General features: G+C 43.7%; 1 protein-coding gene across 1 annotated transcript; it reads left to right on the forward strand.

The window, feature by feature from the left end:
* The first annotated feature begins 5578 nt into the window (after positions 1-5578).
* Positions 5579-14154, forward strand: SPATA24 (spermatogenesis associated 24). The gene is made up of 6 exons (XM_056856729.1): positions 5579-5659; positions 7734-7799; positions 8122-8252; positions 11029-11099; positions 12093-12195; positions 14064-14154. The coding sequence occupies exons 1-6, from the start codon at positions 5579-5581 to the stop codon at positions 14152-14154; spliced, it is 543 nt and encodes a 180-aa protein (XP_056712707.1).
* Positions 14155-19371: the final 5217 nt, after the last annotated feature.

Genomic DNA, 19371 nt, shown 5'->3' on the forward strand with positions numbered 1-19371 from the left:
CACAGATGTGGTTGTTATACATAATAAATTATGAGAAAGGTCAGAGGTCCCAGCTTCTCATGGGGTACAGATAAAGCCTAATAAAATAGCGTATAACTAATCCTGAGTAAGATGAAATTGAAGCAAAAACATCAAATTGTGGTGTTTTTTTTAAAGAGGAATTTGTTCTTGCTGGTATTTAAAATACTATTGTTGGCATTGTAAATTCCCATGAAAATTGCTGTATCTGGTATTATTTAACACTGTTTACAGCTTTAGAAGTTCCTCATACCAAATTGCATTTCTTTCAGCCTTGTCTTAAAATTTGCTTTACTACCAAAGAAGCATTTAGGATGTATTATGCCGCTGTTTTGTTGCTATGTTATTGTTATTTATATAGAAAATGTAGATGCTGTGTCACCAGAGACCTGATTTTAGTACCAGAAGGCCATGTGACCTGGTATGAACCTGTTGATGCTCTCTCAAAGAGTTAAATGCTATTCAGATTAAGAAGAAGAAGAAGAAGAGTTGGTTTTGATATACTGACTTACTCTACCACTTATGGGAGAATCAAACAGACTTACAATCACCTTCCCCTCCCCACAACAGACACCCTGTGAGGTAGGTGAGTCTGAGAGAGCCCTAAGAGCTGTGACTATCCCAAGGTCACCCAGCTGGTTTCATGTGTAGATCTTACTTCCAAAAACTACTCTCAATTTGGTATGAGCATCAAGGCTGCCACCAAAATGTTCCTAGGAGTGCAGAGTCTAGGAGCTGTCCAGGAGCTCATAAGTAGTGTATCACATAGATCAGAGGTTCCCAACCTTTTTGGTATGGTGACCCACAAGTACAAATTTAGTTGGTATGGCGACCAGCTTTAAAAAAAAGCACAAATCAATAAAATTGCAAAAGCATGGGACCCATTTTCAGAGACTTCATGACTAGCTTTTGGGTCAGGACCCACAAGCTGGGAAACCCTGACATCGATCACTTGGAACCCTAGCTCCATGTTTTCCTTGGGGTTGCTGGCAATGAGACATTAACTTTTGCCCTTACCAACATTGTAGCTCTCCATTTGGAGCCTCCAACATATTGAAAGCATGAAGAAGTCTCAAGTATAGTAAGTAAAATGTGTGTGTGTAAAGTGCCGTCAAGTCGCAGCTGACTTATGGCAACCCAGTATGGTTTTCAAGGCAAGAGACATTCAGAGGTGGTTTGTCATTGCCTTCCCCTGCATAACGACCCTGGTATTCCTTGGTGGTCTTCCATCCAAGTACTAACCAGGGCTGGCCATGCTTATCTTCTGAGATCTGACAACATCAGGCTGGTGGGGGCCATCTAGGTCAGGGTAGTAAGTAATATAGCCCTAAGTAAATGTGAATTTTATTTATTCCCAGTGTGTTTTTTGCCCCACTATTCAAGGATGGGTTGGCAGCATACATGCATTGTTATCAATTCTTCCCACCCCATCACAGGATCTCTGTCGAATGCATTAGGCAGAAAGATAACCACTAATTGAGCTAAGACCACTCGACATTATGGCAAAGCAGGTCTGCCTAGTCCAAGTCCAATGCTCTCAGTGCAGTTCTAAGCAGAGCTGCATCCTTCTGAACCAATTGACTTCAGTGGACATAGAAGGGTGTAACTCTTCTAGAATGGAACTGTCCCCTGTATAGACACTGGCTGTTGGATCAGCTTCCACTGAACACTGGCCTTTCTGTGAGCAGCTAACATTTCTAGCGGTCAAAGCTTTTAACATAAAAGGTTTACCGGTAATTGTCGGGATATTCCTTTCAAAAACTTGATGCTTTTGTCTGCTACAAGAGGCGAGGCGATACCTGATGAATATTTATTATTTAGATATGTACTGAAAGGATCTAAATGCAGCAAATGTCTATCCGGTTTAGTGGTTTAATCAGATTATAATGATGGACTGCTAGAAATACTTCTCCAAGGAAGTACTTGAAATACTTCTCCAAGGCCTGATATTATCCCAGGTTCATCTTTGGTGTCCATACTCCGATCCTAAATCTTCCCATCCATGATTCACCGGACCACCTCGTGTTCCATCCCAGCTTGCATATTTCCAGCTAAACCATGTGCTCGGGAAAATTTCAAACTATGTTTCAGGGTCAATAGTTCTGTGGGTTAGTATCTGATGCCCAAGCATTTTGGTCAGAGTTGCAAAGGTGTCTGCTTTATTAACAGTTTACACTCAAATGTGTTGCAAACTGCAGTAATGCTAGCAATTTTGATTTTTTAATATACAGAATTAACTGTATTTGTATTTATTTCACCCAGTTAGGCAACAGGTAAATCTATAGCAGATTGTAGCATAAACTAAAGAACTGGTTATCCTTTTTGTGAAATGGCTTTCTTTTACATGTATTTTATGTGTGCATGAGGGATCCCTTTGTTCTGTTTAACATATTTCACATTGAGCACCAACTTAATCTTATCCTTTTTTTTCCCTTGGACATTTTTTTTAATGTAAATATACATTGGCAACATGGTTATTGAGTACAACTGCACTGAATCTTGATTGTACAGTTCATTTTTCATTAGCTGTATATGTGTGCAAATTGTAACATCAGATGACTAGTACATAAGATGTGATTGAATTCTGGAAATACCTTATCGTCTGATGATCATTGGACTTGAAGTAAACACAATTCTCTATTACTCTGGCCTCAATACTCAGGCAATTTCAGTGGGACTGCAGCAGTATCTGAGGATTGTGCCCTAAGATTGAGCGACAGTGTTCTCCCCCCCCCCCATGTAATGCATTGTTTATTCTTGAAAATGACAACTATTGCTATGTTATATGGAAATAAGACATAAAATAAAAGTGGTATATCAAAGTTCAGGACACTCATATTCGGAAGCTTATTTCACATCATTGTAGTCAAATCGTTCTGATCGATTTTAGATGGGTCATCACGGAATATTAAATACTGCAACCCTAAAAGCCAGAAGTTAGGAAATGACAGTCAGGTCATCTCTACCCCAAAGTACAACCACCACTATAAAGATAATTGGGGTTTTTTAACAGTGTGCAGGGCATTGAATTGCTATGGTGGGATGCATTGAAATGCTATGGCGCTCATCTTAGAACTTTAAAAAAAACACGGACAACAACACACCGCCAAAGAGGCGGGAAAACAATAGTGGTCCTTTTGGAAGCAGTCCAGACAGTTCAAACAGCACACTGCTGTGATTCAAAAGCGCAAGGAAGAAAGTGACAACAGGAGAAAGCGGTTTTCATAAAAAGCGGCAGAGCCCCATGATGCTGATAGGGCACAAGTAGCTTTGTCTGAACAGGTAAAAATAATCCGTTAGCAGATGGGAGCCAAACCGGTTGTGTCTGAATTGACACTAAAAATCTGTTAGCAGCCTGCTGCTCAAAGAGATTATAAGGGCAGTTTGAAAGGGGCCCTAGTCTTAGCACCTGATCTGAGAGAAGAGTCATTGCCCTGAAACCTTACTGGTAAGGTAATCTTACCCTTTTTGTGTGTGTAAAGTTTAAGTGGGCAAAGGAATAATCTTAAAAGGGTTACCGACCTAGAGGTGGAGCCTGGAGATCTCCTGCTAGTACAACTGCTCTCCAGTCAAATGACCAAGATCAATTCCCCGGGAGGGTGACCTCTATGGCATTGTACACTGCTGAGGCCTTTCCCTTCCACAAACCCCATCCTCATCAGACTCCACCCCCCAAATCTCCAGCTATTTCCCAACACAGAGGTGGCAACCATGCAAGGGTTACAGGCCTTGAGGACTCACTTAGAGGTATTCACACATATATACAACACAGGCTTAGTGTGTAATTCATGTTATTTCATGAGATTTTATTTTTGCTGTCAAGTCGCAACCGACTTATGGTGACGACCCCATAGGGTTTTTGCGGCAAGAGACAAACAGATGGTTTGCCGTTGCCTTCCCCTGCACAGCGACCCTGGTATTCTATGGGGTTCTCCCATCCAAATACTAACCAGGGCCAACTCTGCTTAGCTTCTTAGATCTGACGAGATCGGGCTAGCCTGGGGCTATCCAGGTCAGGGCTTTCCCACAATACCTGAAGTATAACTGGGGTTGCCAGCTCCAGGTTGGGAAATATCTGGAGATTTTGGGGGTGGAGCCTGAGGACAGCCGGGTTTGGGGAGGGGAGGGACCGGTGCCATAGAGTCCAATTGCTAAAGCAGCCATTTGCTCCAGGTGAATTGATAGCTATTGGCTGGAGATTAGTTGTGCGGGAGATCTCCAGCTAGTACCTGGAGATCAGTAATCAAAAAACGGCTTGCAAGTGCTAAGTAGGAAGTGTGGAAATCAATAAAGTAGCACAAGACAATTCTTTCTATAATAAGAAGACCAAACTATAGCAATTAGTGCTGTTAAGAATATGTATTGGAAACATACAAAGAACAAAATTCTGGAGCAAAAAAGTATCCAATTGCCATTTTCTCCAGAGGAACTGATCTCTGTCACCTAGGTTTGCCAGCTCCAGGTTGGGAAATACCTGAAGATTTTTTTTTGGGGGGGGGCAGGGTTTGGAGAGGAGAAGGACTTCAATGCCATAGAATCCAATTGCCAAAACAGCCATTTTCTCCAGAGGAAATTATCTCTCTCGGCTGGAGATCAGTTGCAATAGCGGGAAATCTCCAGCCACCACCTGGAGGGTAGAAAATTAGTACAGAAGCAAAATCAATTTTAAGTGCAAAAATATCTTTATATACTACTGTGCCTAACCTTATACATCAATATTCTAAGTTACCTATAGAGGCTACACTTTTGAATCTTACCCCTTGTGGGAAGCAACATGTATCTAGCACTTTGAAATATTATTAAGATGTGCAGTATAAGAGGAACTTTATTGAAGGACTGATGAAGAATTCACATTCAAAGAATTTGAAATGGCCGTATCCTCCATGAATTTTTTCATTGAATATTGATATTCTCCTACTTACGGTACCTGCATTGAGAAGAACGCAGAAGAATGATGTTTGTACTCTCTGAGACACGTCATATATGAACTGTTCCCTTTCTTCCTTCACCTTTGAGGTGGTTGATTGTATGTTTGTTTTACTGTTGTATTTGTGTGTTGTATACATTTTATAGGTAACTTAGAATATTGATGTATAAGGTTAGACACAGTAGTATACATATTTTTGCACTTAAAATTGATTTCGCTCCTGTACTAATTTCCTAATCTCCCCAATACTAGTACAGTGGTGTCTATTTCTCCTCCATCACCTGGAGGGTGGCAACCCTAAGGATAACTCCAATTTTAATTCAGGAAAGACTTGTCTCATAACTCTCAGAAGTGCAAGTGGGAGAAGCAAAGGTTTAACGCGTTGTACCCTTTCTTTTCTGAAGTGACAAGCTTCTGATGCAAAGCAAAACGGGTTCCAGCTTAACTGTCTCCAATCCACCTTTTGGACGACGACGGTTTAAGTTTATAAACGTGGCGGGGGGGGGGAGGAGGACAGCCCTGGCGCGCGCGGCTCCCCTCCAACGGCCGTGGGACGCGCCGCGGGTTTTGATTGGTCGGGCGTCGGGAGCGCGCCTTCTTCCTCAAGGCGCGGGAGCTTGGGCTCGGGGCAAGATGGTGCCGCCCGTGGTTCTGCGGCAGTTGCGAGACGTGATCGCGACCCAGGAGGTGTTGGTGGAGGAGCTGAGGAGGCAGGTGGGGGGGCGAATACGAAAGAGAGAAGGAGTTGGAAGGCAGGAAAGGAGACGCACAGTTCCTTTCGCTGCCTGAGGCCAAAGACCTCGCTGGTTCTCTGCAGCTGCCATTAACCGGGGAATGTAAGCCCCCTTTCGTCTGTGCCCGCCAAGCATCCGCCATAGCCATGCTTATATAATAATTATATAATTATTTCTATATAATAATAATATAATTATTTATAAGTATATAATATATAATGGCCGTTATCGCAGGGAGTGGGGCGTGCGTAGTATTTATAATAATAATAATTATATATATATATATATGTGTGTGTGTGTGTGTATATATATATGTATGTATGTATATATATATAATATTATTATATAATAATATATTATATATAATGATTATTATTATAATAAATACTACGCACGCCCCGCTCCCTGCAATAACGGCCATTTACGCACGGGAGGTTTTGCCTTGGATTCGCCGCTCTCTTAGGGTTGCCAACCTCCAGGTAATAGCTGGAGACCTGCTATTACAACTGATCTCCAGCCGATAGAGATCAGTTCCTCTGGAGAAAATGGCCGTTTTGGCCATTGGACTCTATGGCCTTGAAGCCCCTCCCTTCCCCAAACCCCGCCCTCCTCAGGCTCCGCCCCCAAAACCTCCTGCCGGTGGCAAAGAGGGACCTGGCAACCCTACGCACTCTTGAGGCACATTTTCCCTATCCGAATTCTCAAAACTCTGCATGGGGGTTTATTTTTGAGTTCTGAAAATTTGGATAGGGAAAATGTGCATTTAGAGAGGAACAAATCCAAGGCAAAACCTCCCATGCATAAGTTCCTAATGTGTATGTAGAAATTATTCTCCTCGTTCTTGTGACAGGAGCGGGTGGGGGGGATCATCTGACCAGAGTGAGCAGTAGATTTGGTACAGAATAAAAGGAGCACCTTTTCATGCTACCCTAGGTTTGCCAACTCTGGGTTGGGAAATCCTGGAGGTTTTTGGGGCGGAGCCTGAGAAGGGCGGGGTTTGGGGAGGGGAGGGACTTTGATGCCATAGAGTCCAATTGCCAAAGTGGCCATTTGCTCCAGGTGAACTGATCTCTATGAGCTGGAGATCAGTTGTAATAGCAGGAGATTCCAAGCCACCACCTGGAGGTTGACAACCCTATGCCACCCGTAGCAAACTTAGGGACCTAACTGCCACGTTATCTGGTGCTGACACTCGCCTCAGGGGCTCTATAAAGAGGAGTGGGCAAATTTGCAGAAGAGAAGCGGGTCACTGGCAGTAACAGCAAAATGACACTGCCAGTTTGAGAGGCAGTGCGAATAATGCTTGATAGGGAAATGGCTACTGTTGGAAATTGGATGCTGAACTTGATGGTTTGATCCAGAAGGGCTCTTCTTACAGTGCAAACTTAAACAAAGTTGCCCATGTGATTTTGCTATCAAGTCAAAGCTTATTTATGGCGACCCTGTAGGGTTTTCGAGTCAAAGGTGGTTTGCCATTCTTTGCCTGCCTCCACGTGGTCTGAGAGAACTGTGACTGGCCCAGTGTCACCCAGCAGGCTTCATGTGAAGGAGTGGGGAATTGAACCTGGTTCTCCAGGTTAGCATCCACTGCTCTTAAACACTGTGTGTGTGTGTAAAGTGCCGTGAAGTCGCAGCCGACCTATGGCGACCCCTTATAAATGCATTGAAGTCAATGGTCTTAGAAGGGTGTAATTATTCTTAGGGCTACATTGTTAGTTATTGAGGATGTGTACCCCTTCCTCTGAAACACCAGTCATTATTTCCATGGCATGCTGTTTGTACTCATTCAGTATTAAAGCAGAGATCTAGCTTCTGAATCTGGGGCACAAGTGAGTCATATCTGGTGATGGAAAATGGGCAAACATTATTTTGGCATAGCTCTTTAAAAAGCCCAAGGCTCTACTAAGTTAAGCATGAAATCAGTTGGCTTTGGTACACCATACTCTGCATAAGATCAGACTACAAAAATAATCAACTATATTCAGAGGTATTGCTAAACTATATGCTATGCTATTTGTGCAAGTATTTTAATAAAGGCAACATCCTTTTTATAGATAGCAGTACTGGAGGAGAATTCTGTCAGCTGGGTGGAATATGAGGCTATTGTCAAGAAACTAGAGGTAAGTAACTTGTAATCTGCAGTGGTTACATGTTCTTACCAGTTTTTGCACAGGATCTAGAACGCTTCTGTCTAAGTCTCCTATACGTTTTCAGTATTTATTTTGACTGTTGAAAACTGGGTCATAAATAAAGTACAGTGGTGCTGAAAGTGGGAAAGTGCTTTTAAATACCTGGGGCTGTGAGAGCAGATAACAAGCTTCAGGGGGATTTATTTAGCCTACTAATACAACCAGAGCCTACTACCTGCATTACTTTGTCAGCAAATAAAATCTGTTAAGCAATCTAGTAACTTAGATTTTTCAACTGTACTTTAATTTACAGAAGGAAGAGGAAGAACATGCAAAGACCAGGAGTAATCTGGCTAAGGAATCTGAACAGCTGGATTTTGCCCTTGGGGAGATTGATGTTCTGTCGAAGCAACTTAAGAGGGAGAAACAAGCATTTGAAAACGCGTATGATTGTAAATTGGAGGGAGAAGTGTCTGAAGCAAGCCAGCTGGTTTAGACAGTGGCTGCTTTCAAAATGGTCCCTAATATAGTAGGAATGGGTACAACATCAGTTGAGGGCCCCACTGACTGCTAGTCAATTTCCTGGGACCACCAACCTTCAGATGGGCCATGCGAGGACTGGAAGCAGGCCAGGCTCCAGCAGTTCTTCTCCCATACTAGAGCTGTTTGCCACTGCTGCTGGCGCTTGCTGAAAGAGAGACAGCTTCAGTAGCCTTCCCTCTTATGTGCTTTGGAGGCAGGAACAAACAGTCCTAACATTGGAGAAGAGCAGCTGCATTCCAGTATCTGCTCTATTACTGGGCATTCAGAAGCTGGAAAGGAGGAAGTAGCTAAGTCCTAGCACGTGCTGTAACTAACTGTCCTACTGCTTTCAGAGAGTTCTCCAGCTGTTGTAGCAGCTATTCTGAGGGTGCTGAGAGGTTTTCTCCTGCCGTCTCTCAAATCTAAGAGAAAAGTTGTGTCTATGATCCTAAGCTTCTGGCATAAAGTACCATTGAGTCCAGAGGCAGGATGCTGCTGCAGTCATCTTGTCTGTGGGCTTCCTGGAGGCACCTGGTTGGCCACTGTGTGAACAGAACTGCTGAATTTTATGGGCCTTGGTCTGATCCAGCATGGCTTTTCTTATCAGGGATTTATTGTTTAAAAAGTGTGCTTAGGATTTCAGTCTGATCCTGCTCTTGTTTACTCTGAAATACATCCCACTTTGTTTAGTGGAGTGAAGTCCTAAGTAAATGCACATGGGACCACAGCATTGGGGCAAAGCTAGACCATTGTGAATAAGCCCACGTAAGGCTGGGAAATTTGCTTCTCGATTAAGAGAGAAAACAGCAGGCAGTTTTTCTGAAGGTATCCTTGTTAATACAGGATGTCTGTCCAAACTGAAATGCCAGGTTGATCCGGTACGAGTAACAATCTTAATCAAGGTCACCACTTTGAGAGGGCAGTTTTGTTTCAGTCAAATGTGATTATGCCTCAAGCTCCTATATTTCTGGCTATTTTGAGAAAAACAGCCATCACAACTGCTCTTAAAATGCAGTGTTTTTCACAGTAGGCTGCACAAACCTCCCATCTGCTCCCTGCTGGCATGCAGCATTTAAATGAGAAATCAATACATTAAACTAGATGTGATAAACATTGCAAAATATTTATGCTTCCTTTTTTAAAAGCTACTTTAGTTCTGCACATGAGCCCCGTGGCGCAGAGTGGTAAGCTGCAGTAGTGCAGTCCAAGCTCTGCTCACGACCTGAGTTCGATCCTGACAGAAGTTGGTTTCAGATAGCCGGCTCAAGGTTGACTCAGCCTTCCATCCTTCCAAGGTTGGTAAAATGAGTACCCAGCTTTGCTGGGGGTAAAGGGAAGATGACTGGGGAAGGCACTAGCAAACCACCCCGTAAACAAAGTCTGCCTAGTAAACGTCGGGATATGACGTCACCCCGTGGGTCAGGAATGACCCGGTGCTTCCACAGGGGACCTTTACCTTTTTAGTTCTGCACAGAACTTGGAGAGCAACCGTCAGTGTCACAATTTTTAATTGACAAAGGCGCTTCATGGCTATTAAAGTTGAGCATGTACTGTAGACTTTTAGGATGCGTAGTTGAACAGTTGCTGGTTTCCAGCAACAAGCCTCTTTGCTAGTTGAGGAAGGCATTTAAGTTAAATGAGAGGGGTTTTAAAGGCAGTATCAATCAAGGCCCATCCTGCCCCTAGATCACACGAGAGGCAACGACATTTCTTTCAGTCATAAAATAACGTGGAGAAATATTTCAGAATTATTATGACATGAGGAAGGGAGTACTTAGGAAATGAACCCAATGATGCTGATGAGCAAACTAGATCTAATGTGGACAATCTGTGATTAGGCTCTCTTGTGATTTTAAAAACATTCTCCCCAAGCAGCTACTTTGGAGTTTGGGGAAGTGGCACTGTTCAAAAGTGATTTATATATTTTCCCCCTTCAGAGGTACTGGCAGCTTCAGAATTTATATAAGGGAAACAGCATGGGAACAAAGGACTGAACAACCCCTTTCACTAGCACCACTTCCCTAGTGTGCAAAGCTGCCCCTCACAAACACAGAACATCCTGTCCGTGGATCTCCTGCATATAATTTGGTTGAATCCTTAGTATGAATGTGGCTAAAGCTGTACTTGAACTAAAATGCCCACAGGCATGTGCGGCAAACCATCTAATAGAGGGGTGTCAAACATACAGCCTGGGGGCCAGATCCGACCCCTTGAGAGCTCTTATCTGGCCTGCGAGCCAGCCAGGGCAGACCCCCCCCCCAGTCCTGATCTGGCCTTGTGAGCTCACCAGCCAAGGCAGCCACCTCCCCCAGTCCTGATATGGACTGGCAAGCCCACTGCAGGCTCGTCACCCACTCCCTTGCTCCCAATCTGGGCTGGCGAGGCATGGCCAGGCCTGACCAAGTGACACTTATATCTAATAGATTTCACTAGGCCTGCATTTTAAGCGTAACTTTTACAGCAATATATGTGCCTTTGCCTACTCAGAGTTAGGGGTGCTTAAAACCCACTGGTATCAAGAACACCTCCCTGTGAGCAAGATCAGGCTGCTAGTGATATTTTAAAAAACCTAACCAGTGTCAGATCCTGTGAAGAATGTCAGTTGTGAAATGATTGTGACATCATAGTGAAACTTTAAAGGAGAGGTGCAGGGTAAGATTTCCGCCTGTATAGGCTTTTGTTGTTGCTTCTGTTGTAGACTTTCCAATGTGAAGAATAAAGTGCTAAAGGAATCAATCCAAAAAGACAAGCTGAAAAGCAAATGTACTGGTAAGTTTGCTAGATTGTTGTGTGAAAGTGTGTCATGTTATTTTTTAGGAGCATCTGTGAGATGCCTTAAGTTTATACCTAATGCTGGTACATGTGAATACAATGAGCACATGTTTGCAAGCATGTATTGTATAGGCATGATTAGCTGCAGTTTGCTGTTGAGCATACAGCTGGTAGCAAACCCTGGTGTCCCTCTAGGTATTGTGTGAAATAATAGGACCTGCCGAAATACTCTGTGCTGCCACTGTAAAAGACACTGGTTCCTTGTCCTGTGTTGAATATGAAATCTACCATCACCTGGGACTATGCTGACTATCTGTTTCCTGCAAGGGAAGAGTATTGATACCTATGTCAGCTAAGAACCCTGTGCACCAGATCACAGTTAGAGTGTATAAAAGATGTTTGCACAATATGTTCCTAAGCATGTTTACTCAGGCGCTCCATTGAATTAATGGGATTTGTTCCCTAGCAAGTGTGCAGAGGATGGCAGCTTTAAACACATGAACGCATGAAGCTGCCTTATACTGAATCAGACCCCTGGTCCATCAAAGTCAGTATTGTCTACTCAGACCGGCAGCAGCTCTCCAGGGTCTCAGGCTGAGGTCTTTCACATCACCTACTTGCCTAATCCCTTTAACTGGAGATGCCAGGGATTGAACCTGAAACCTTCTGCATGCCAAGCAGATGCTCTACCACTGAGCCACGGCCCCTCCCCCCACTCTAACCAGTAGGTAACACATGAAGCAAGCTTTACTTGCTTCATGTGTTGCCTAGTGGTTATAGAGTGTCAAACTAGGATCTGGGAGATCCAGGATAAAAATGCAGGAAAGGAGAGAGTTGTAAGCCACTGGGCCCCCATTGGGGAGAGAAGTTGGGTGTAACTGAAGTAAATAAAGACATTATTAAGAATTATATGTGCACAGGCATGCTGTCTGCCCTGAGTTCTTGAGGTTTAGCATGCAGAAAGTTTGATTTTTCACATTTCTCTTACAGAAATTGAGAGCCATATTCAGAAACAGGAAGACATTCTAATCTCTAAAGACAATGAGATAAAGGAACTGCAGCACTCCATCAACAAACAGAAGCAATCCCTAAAGTAAGTGCTTCAAACTGAAACTTGTTCCGTCCCTGACCGATGTATTTAAAAACTTCTAGAAAATTGAAAATACATGCATTGGAAGCAAAAGAGCTTTTCCTCCAGGAGAAGATAGGATGCTATTTTAGTCAGTTCCTTCACTCTCATTGCAGACCACCAGTTCATCTCTTGTTCCTAATGTCCTCTGCCCCCACCCCCCCGGAACAGCATTTTGGGGAGCTCAGTGGGCGGCAGCAGGAAAGGAGAGGCAGGAAAGTTCTGTGTGTGGAAGTGTTTTCCATCAGCCAATGACCTTTGGATTCGGTCTATCATATTTTAGCATAGGTAGCATGATGGTTCTTTTCTCTTTGTTTAATTTTCTTTCACCTGAAACAAGTCATGTCCTGCTTCTGAAGGGGAAAAAAGATGAAATGTGAATGAGCCACAGAGTAGCTATGTCAGTGAATGCCAAGTAAAGAATTGAAGGGGATGTTTGACCTCGTGCTGAAGGAAGCTTGTGCTGTCGGTGTGATGGGAGACAGATGGGTCTGAGACGACTGAATTTTCTTGGCAACGTGTATGACTGATACTTGACAACCGTGGACCTGGAGATGGGTAGATGGTCCTGGCCAGGTATCTGATTAGGTTTCCAGTCTGCACTGTGAGGGAGATTCCTGAGAGGTCCAAAAGGGTAGATTAGTATCCTGCAGGCATGGTCTGTTACTTATTGCTGGGCCATGGGCAGCCTTTGAGGGTCACACACAAAAATCCCTTGATTAATATGCTTCTGATACTTCCTCTTTCAGGTGCCCAAGGTGATATATTGAATGGTAGGGAATCTCTAGTTAGATATCATAAGATGGATTCCCTCAAGCCTCCGACTGCATTGGGCCCGATAATTTTGGGAGTGCAGAGACATAGCTCTCAGTGGGGAAGAGGGAGATCTTGGGACAGCAAACAGAGCATGATATTTGCATGGGATGTATAAATCCTGTTTTGGTATAACTGTCTACAGAGATGCTAAACCCAGAACTAAGGTTTTATGCCCCAAATTTTAACTTTTTTTTCAATAGAGTGAGCCTGTATGCCTTGCTAATTCAAGACACTCTTAGTTGGGAATGTTAATAACAATGAAGAACCAGTGTGGTGTTTTTGTTGAGCTGGGGAGACCTAGGTTCAAATCCCCACTTGCCATGAATATAAGAAAGGCCATGGAGGATCAGACCAAGGCCCATCAAGTCCAGCAGTCTGTTCACACAGTGGCCAACCAGGTGCCTCTAGGAAGCCCGCAAACAAGTCAACACAAACCTGCCTGTGTTCCAAAGCAGCTAATATAATAGGCATGCTCCTCTGATCCTGGAGAGAGTAGGTATGCATCATGACTAGTATCCATTTTTACTAGTAGCCACGAATACCCCTCTCCTCCATGAACATGTCCACTTCCCTCTTAAAGCCTTCCAAGTTGACAGCCATCACCACATCCTGGGTCAGGGAGTTCCACAATGTAACTATGCCTTGTGTGAAGAAATAGTTCCTTTTATCTGTTTTGAATCTCTCACCCTCCAACTGGCTTGCATTGGTGCAGCCATTTTCTTTCAGCCTTATCTACCTCACAGGACTGTTGTAAAGATAACTTGGAGGAGGGCAGAACTACATATGCCGCCCTGAGCCTCTTGGAGAAAGGGGAGGGATAGAAATGCACTAAATAAATGTTTCTTCTTTTTCGATTATTAATATGTTATTCTTGATCTTTGAAACCAGTTCCAGAGTTTAATAAGGACTGCTTTATTTGGATGCCTGTTGAATCTTTATGAAAAAAATGATGTAATATGTGTTCTGTGATCTGCTGTGGTAACTTTTCATTGCATTTTTTTGTTTGTTTTTTGCAGAAACCAAGCATCTGACTTCAAAATAGAGAAACAACAGCAATATTATATAGCAAAAGTGCTTGGGAAAAAACCCAAGAAGAATGCTAAATAACCATAGCAGCATTCCCTTATGCATTATCTGTAAAGGTCAAGGACTCATTTCTCAGTCTTCCCATGAAGAAATTCTACTGTCTGTAGGTAGAGAAAGTCATTTAGAAATTTACCCCAAACAGTAATATCCAGCATATTGCCTATGGGCAGTGCTGGCTAGAATTATAGTCCGTCTGTACTTATCTACTAGGCCCCAGTCTTAGACCAGGATATTTGTGTATAAGTTGAGGTAGACAGCAGTTGCAAAATTGGGCCCCTAACATTTAGGCATTAGACTTTTCACCCTGAGCATCTATATATGTCCAGATGATCTTCAGACAATCTGCGCACCAAGCTATGTAGTCCAGTAATCCATGTTGTGGATCTTTCTGCGAATTATTTAAGTCATTCCTAATACAGGTGCATTTGAGGGATCCTGACCAAGAGCCGTGTTGTAATCTGTCAGGTGGCAATTTGGTGTGTCTCTTAGGTTCCATCCATCTTTCTCTAGAAAATGAAGATGGCTTGAAAGGCATGTAGCAGAGCTTTAGCTATTGTCAACATCAAACGGAATCTATGCACTGAAACTTACAAATAAATGTAAGCTAATTACCTGTGAATCCACTCCCATTTTGTGATGGTATTTGCAATCACTAAGAACACTTGTGTCAAAGCCACAAAAATGTGACAGCCTGGTGCTCTTAAAAACTACTGTAATATTTTCTGCCTAGCAGAACGAAATCACTTCTTGTGTTCTCTCTTCTTGTGGTACAACAGTCCATTTCCACTGTTTAATTCAATTCCAGTGTGGTGTAGTGGTTGGAAGTGGTGTACTCTAATCTGGATGACCGGGTTTGATTCCTCACTCCTCCACATGAGCGACGGACTCTAATCTGGTGAACCGGGTTGGCTTCCTCACTCCTACACATGAAGCCTGCTGTGGCTCACGAAAGCTCATATACCTTGCCAGAAATTTTGTTAGTCTTTAAGGTGCTACTGGACTCTTGCTCTTTTCTACTGCTGTTGACAGACTAACACAGCTACCCATCGTGATCTATCTCCTGAGAACAATTCTTCTAGTGCCCGCCCACTTGTATTCCATTCCAAAGCACTAAGGGCCGGGATTTGCCTCGCTTTTGCCTCGAAGCAGAATTTAAGTTCATTATAAAACAGTGTCCTAGAACTGTGGGGAAAGAACGAGGCGGGAGTGACGTATCTTCTGAAGGTTGGTAAAATCATGAATAATGCCAAGAAAGCCTCGAAGCAGTCCCCCAGGGACCGCAAGTTAAATACTCTTGCATAAATGGCCTAAGTGTGTGGTTGAAACTCAAAATTTGCCCTTAAAACTTTTTATCGTTGCTTGCCTGGTTTCTGTAGAGGTGAAAGGTACTGGAGCTTATGCCTGCTTGGGAGCCCTTGCCATCTATCTCGAAAGCCCCGTGTGTGGGAATAGTGATATTGCTCAGTGATGAAGGAAGATTACACGGCATGTGTTCACCTCCTCATAAGCTGGTTCTAGTAATTGAAAACGTTCCGTAGCTCATCCTGACACAGCAGCGCCCCGCAACCAGCATCTGGGCCTTCCCACCGGCGTTGGGGCCACTAATGCCGGTGTTAGTTGCCCAGATGCCAGCACGGGGGGCCTGGACACCGGCACAGCACCTTCCTGACCTCCTAAGGGCTTTCACCCTTAGATCTCAGGAATGTGCTGTAAGAGTACCCTCTCACAGTGCAACGTCAGGCATGCCCTGCTGCTGGTCATGTTCAGGAGAATTCTTGACTTCCAGGCCGTCAATGCTAATCATTTGGCTGATAGCAGTACCGCTTGTGATGATGATTTGTTATCACCTGGTTTGCCAAGATAGAACCCTGAATAACTGTCTAAAAGAGGTTTTCCAAAGTTTGAATTGCATCCCTTCTTAGGACACCAACTTCATTGGTGGTTCCACAATGTATCTGACCGTATCTGTCATCAGTCGGCGGGGTGGGGGGGGTGTCATTCCATAATGTATCTGTCATCAAAGCCCCAGTTGATTTTTTTTTTTAAGTGACAAATACCAGAGCTACTGCTCATGCTCTCTACAATGCTCTCTCTACAAATGGCCGGCCATTTTGTGAATCTTTCGTTTTTAATTTTATATTGAAAAGGCCATGTGCTCCCTTTCTCCTGTTTGCATGATGGATGAGCAGCGGCACCCCAGAAGCGAGTGCCACCCCCACCTTAATTCATTGGGTCTGGCCATGTTGTTAGATACTGTATGATAATATGTAGGGTTTGGAAATCACAGCTGTAATTTTTAACTTTATTTATTTTAATAACGGTCATATTCTATTTTGATAGTGTTCTTATGGGTTGTCCTCAAATCTGCCTTATCGTTGTTAGTAGGCTGATGACATGCATTTCTGTATTTTTATAATGCTGGTCAAATGACGGTAATAAATAAATTGGATTGGCAATGACCATTAAATCAGGTGCTGACAGAATCATGTAATGTATTGGCATATATTTTGTCAGATCATAACCAAAAACAAAAAACCCCAAATCCCTTTCACTCTGTGAAAGAGTGGGCAGCTTGCCAGACACACAGTCCAGAAACGCTAATAAGTTACTTGTGGGTGTGCAGTTTTGTCCAGCTATGGGCTGTGAACCCTACAGTGGTCTGGAGGACTGGGCACTGCCAGCTGAAACTTTTAGAGTATCAGTGCTAGGAGGTACCACCAGATCTTGGCCTCTATGCCTTGTTTGTTGGACTTCCAAGGAAACCATGTGGCTCCTGTGTGAGACAGAATGCTGGACTAGATGTACCACTGGACTGATCCAGCAGCGCACCTCTTATGTACTTTAGTACCACGTCATTTTCCCGGTGTGGCAAGTAATTCCTTGTTAATTTTCTGTATCCAATCAAAACAAGCTTTATAGGTAGTTCCTTACCATGGCTATAGCCCTTGATTATATGCCCTGCTACTGGGACCCTGTACAAGAGAAATAGGCTCTCCTTTTGATTGTCCAGCCACTTCTTAATTCACCCTGCACATTGGTTATGGGAGTGTACTGGTGAGCCACTGGGGCACCTGAGGTTCTTCAGACCATTAGCAAATTCCAGACAGGAGTGAAGAAGAAGAAGGAGTTGGTTTTTATATGCCGACTTTCTCAACCACTTAAGGAAGAATCAAACCAGCTTACATTGACCTTCCCTTCCCCTCCCCACAACAGACACCCTGCGAGGTAGGTGGGGCTGAGAGAGCTCTAAGAGAACAGTGACTGGCCCAAGGTCACCCAGCTGGCTTCATGTGGAGGAGTGGGGAAACAAATCCAGTTCACCAGATTAGCCTCCACCACTCCTGTGGAGGAGTGGGGAATCAAACCCGGTTCTCCAGATAAGAGTCCACCGCTCCAAACCACCGCTCTTAACCACTACACCATGCTGGCCTTCTCAGATGTAGCATCTCTGGTTCTCCCAGCATATTTATATGGTACATTTTTATCCTTCCCTTCTTCCAAGCAACCTGGGGTGGCAGACATTGTTTTTCCTTTCTTCCATTTTATCCTCAAAACAACCTCGAAGCATGTTAGGCTGCGGGAGAGTGACCAGTCCAGGATCACCCAGAGAGCTTCCATGTCAGAGTGGGGATTTGAACCTGAGTCTCCCAGATTCTAGGAGCCCCGTGGCACAGAGTGGTAAGCTGCAGTATTGCAGTCAAAGCTCTGCTCATGACCTGAGTTTGATCCCAATGGAAGTTGTTTTCAGGTAGCCGGTTCAAGGTCGACTCAGCCTTCCATCCTTCCGAGGTCGGTAAAATGAGTACCCAGCTTGCTGGGGGTAAAGGGAAGATGACTGGGGAAGGCAATGGCAAACCACCCCGTAAACAAAGTCTGCCTAGAAAACGTCGGGATGTGACATCACCCCATGGGTCAGGAATGACCCGGTGCTTGCACAGCGGACCTTTACCTTTACCTCCCAGATTCTAGTTTGGCACCCTGACCACTACACAATGCCTGGCATCTGTAACATCTCCACTTAGGATCCTGATAATAATGGTAATTTGGCCCTCCACCTTATTCAGGCTTTATTTACCACTACCAACCTGGCCTAGATGACATCCAAGTACTCGATACGTGGGGGAGGGGGGGCATTTTCCAGTATGTTCTTTTTAAAACTCAGCTCTTGGCCATATAATTAAAACAGTACAGGCAAAAAAAAAAAAAAAACCCAGATAAACATTTTATTGTTGCTTTAAAAGTTAATTGTCATGCAGTTTATTTCTGGTATTTTCAATTCCCAAGACTTTAAAATTAGCTCCATTGCTGAACCCATCTGACCCAGAGTATCCAGTATCGTACGGTCCTGGCCTGCCTCCAGTGGATTAACACCTGCTGCTGTTCCTTTACTGGACCTTAAAAAAAATCTTTTACTATAGTTTCCAATAAGAGTAGTCCTCTACAACTCCTCTGCTTTAAATGGTGATAACTCTTGCAGTTTTCTTGTTTGCACGCCACCTCTGCACACGTTGCTCTAAAACGAAGAAAGTTTCATTCAGGCCTTTTTAATTTCCAGAATGTAGGATCTGAAAAGTTATTTTGTCTCCGAGCTCTAAACACAGCTCCGAGCCAGAACTGAAAACGGTTTTGGCATCCTCTTTGGGAGCAGACAGATTGGATCGGTCCTCTGTGAATCAGCGAGCTGAGCGGGTGTCAGAGGTACTTCAGCTATCTTGGCTTCGCGTCAGTATTGAGATGATGTTTGGGGAGTTGGATCGATTAAAACCTCCTGACATTTAGACACTGAAATATTCACAAGAACTCATGTTGCACTGGTAGTCCAAGTACTTCCAAAGGTAATTTTATCCTCCCTAATTTAGCAGCTGTATGTCAATAGGGGTTTTGTTGTTGGTGTTGTCTGGCACAAACTTGAACATTGAAAAAGAAGGCTAGTTCACTCCGAAGTGCATAGGTGCCCTCTACATTTATTTACTTACTTAATTGAGGCCCCAACTTCCTCCCTAATGGAGCAGCTTACATTGTCCTCCTTTCTTCCATTTTATCCTCATAACAACTCTGCGAGGTAGGGTATATGTGACGTGTTCATTAAACCGGAAGTTGGGCAGTGGAACACAAAAAAGCAAATGAAAAACCACAGGAAAGAGTCACATTAAGGAGCTCCTGTATTTCGTGTGGCTGACTTCACTTTCTTGGGTTCAGACAAAAGACATTCCAAAAAGGGGAATTTTAAGAGTGTCT

This window comes from Euleptes europaea, chromosome 10 (assembly GCF_029931775.1).
Source record: "Euleptes europaea isolate rEulEur1 chromosome 10, rEulEur1.hap1, whole genome shotgun sequence".
Lineage (NCBI taxonomy): Eukaryota > Metazoa > Chordata > Lepidosauria > Squamata > Sphaerodactylidae > Euleptes > Euleptes europaea.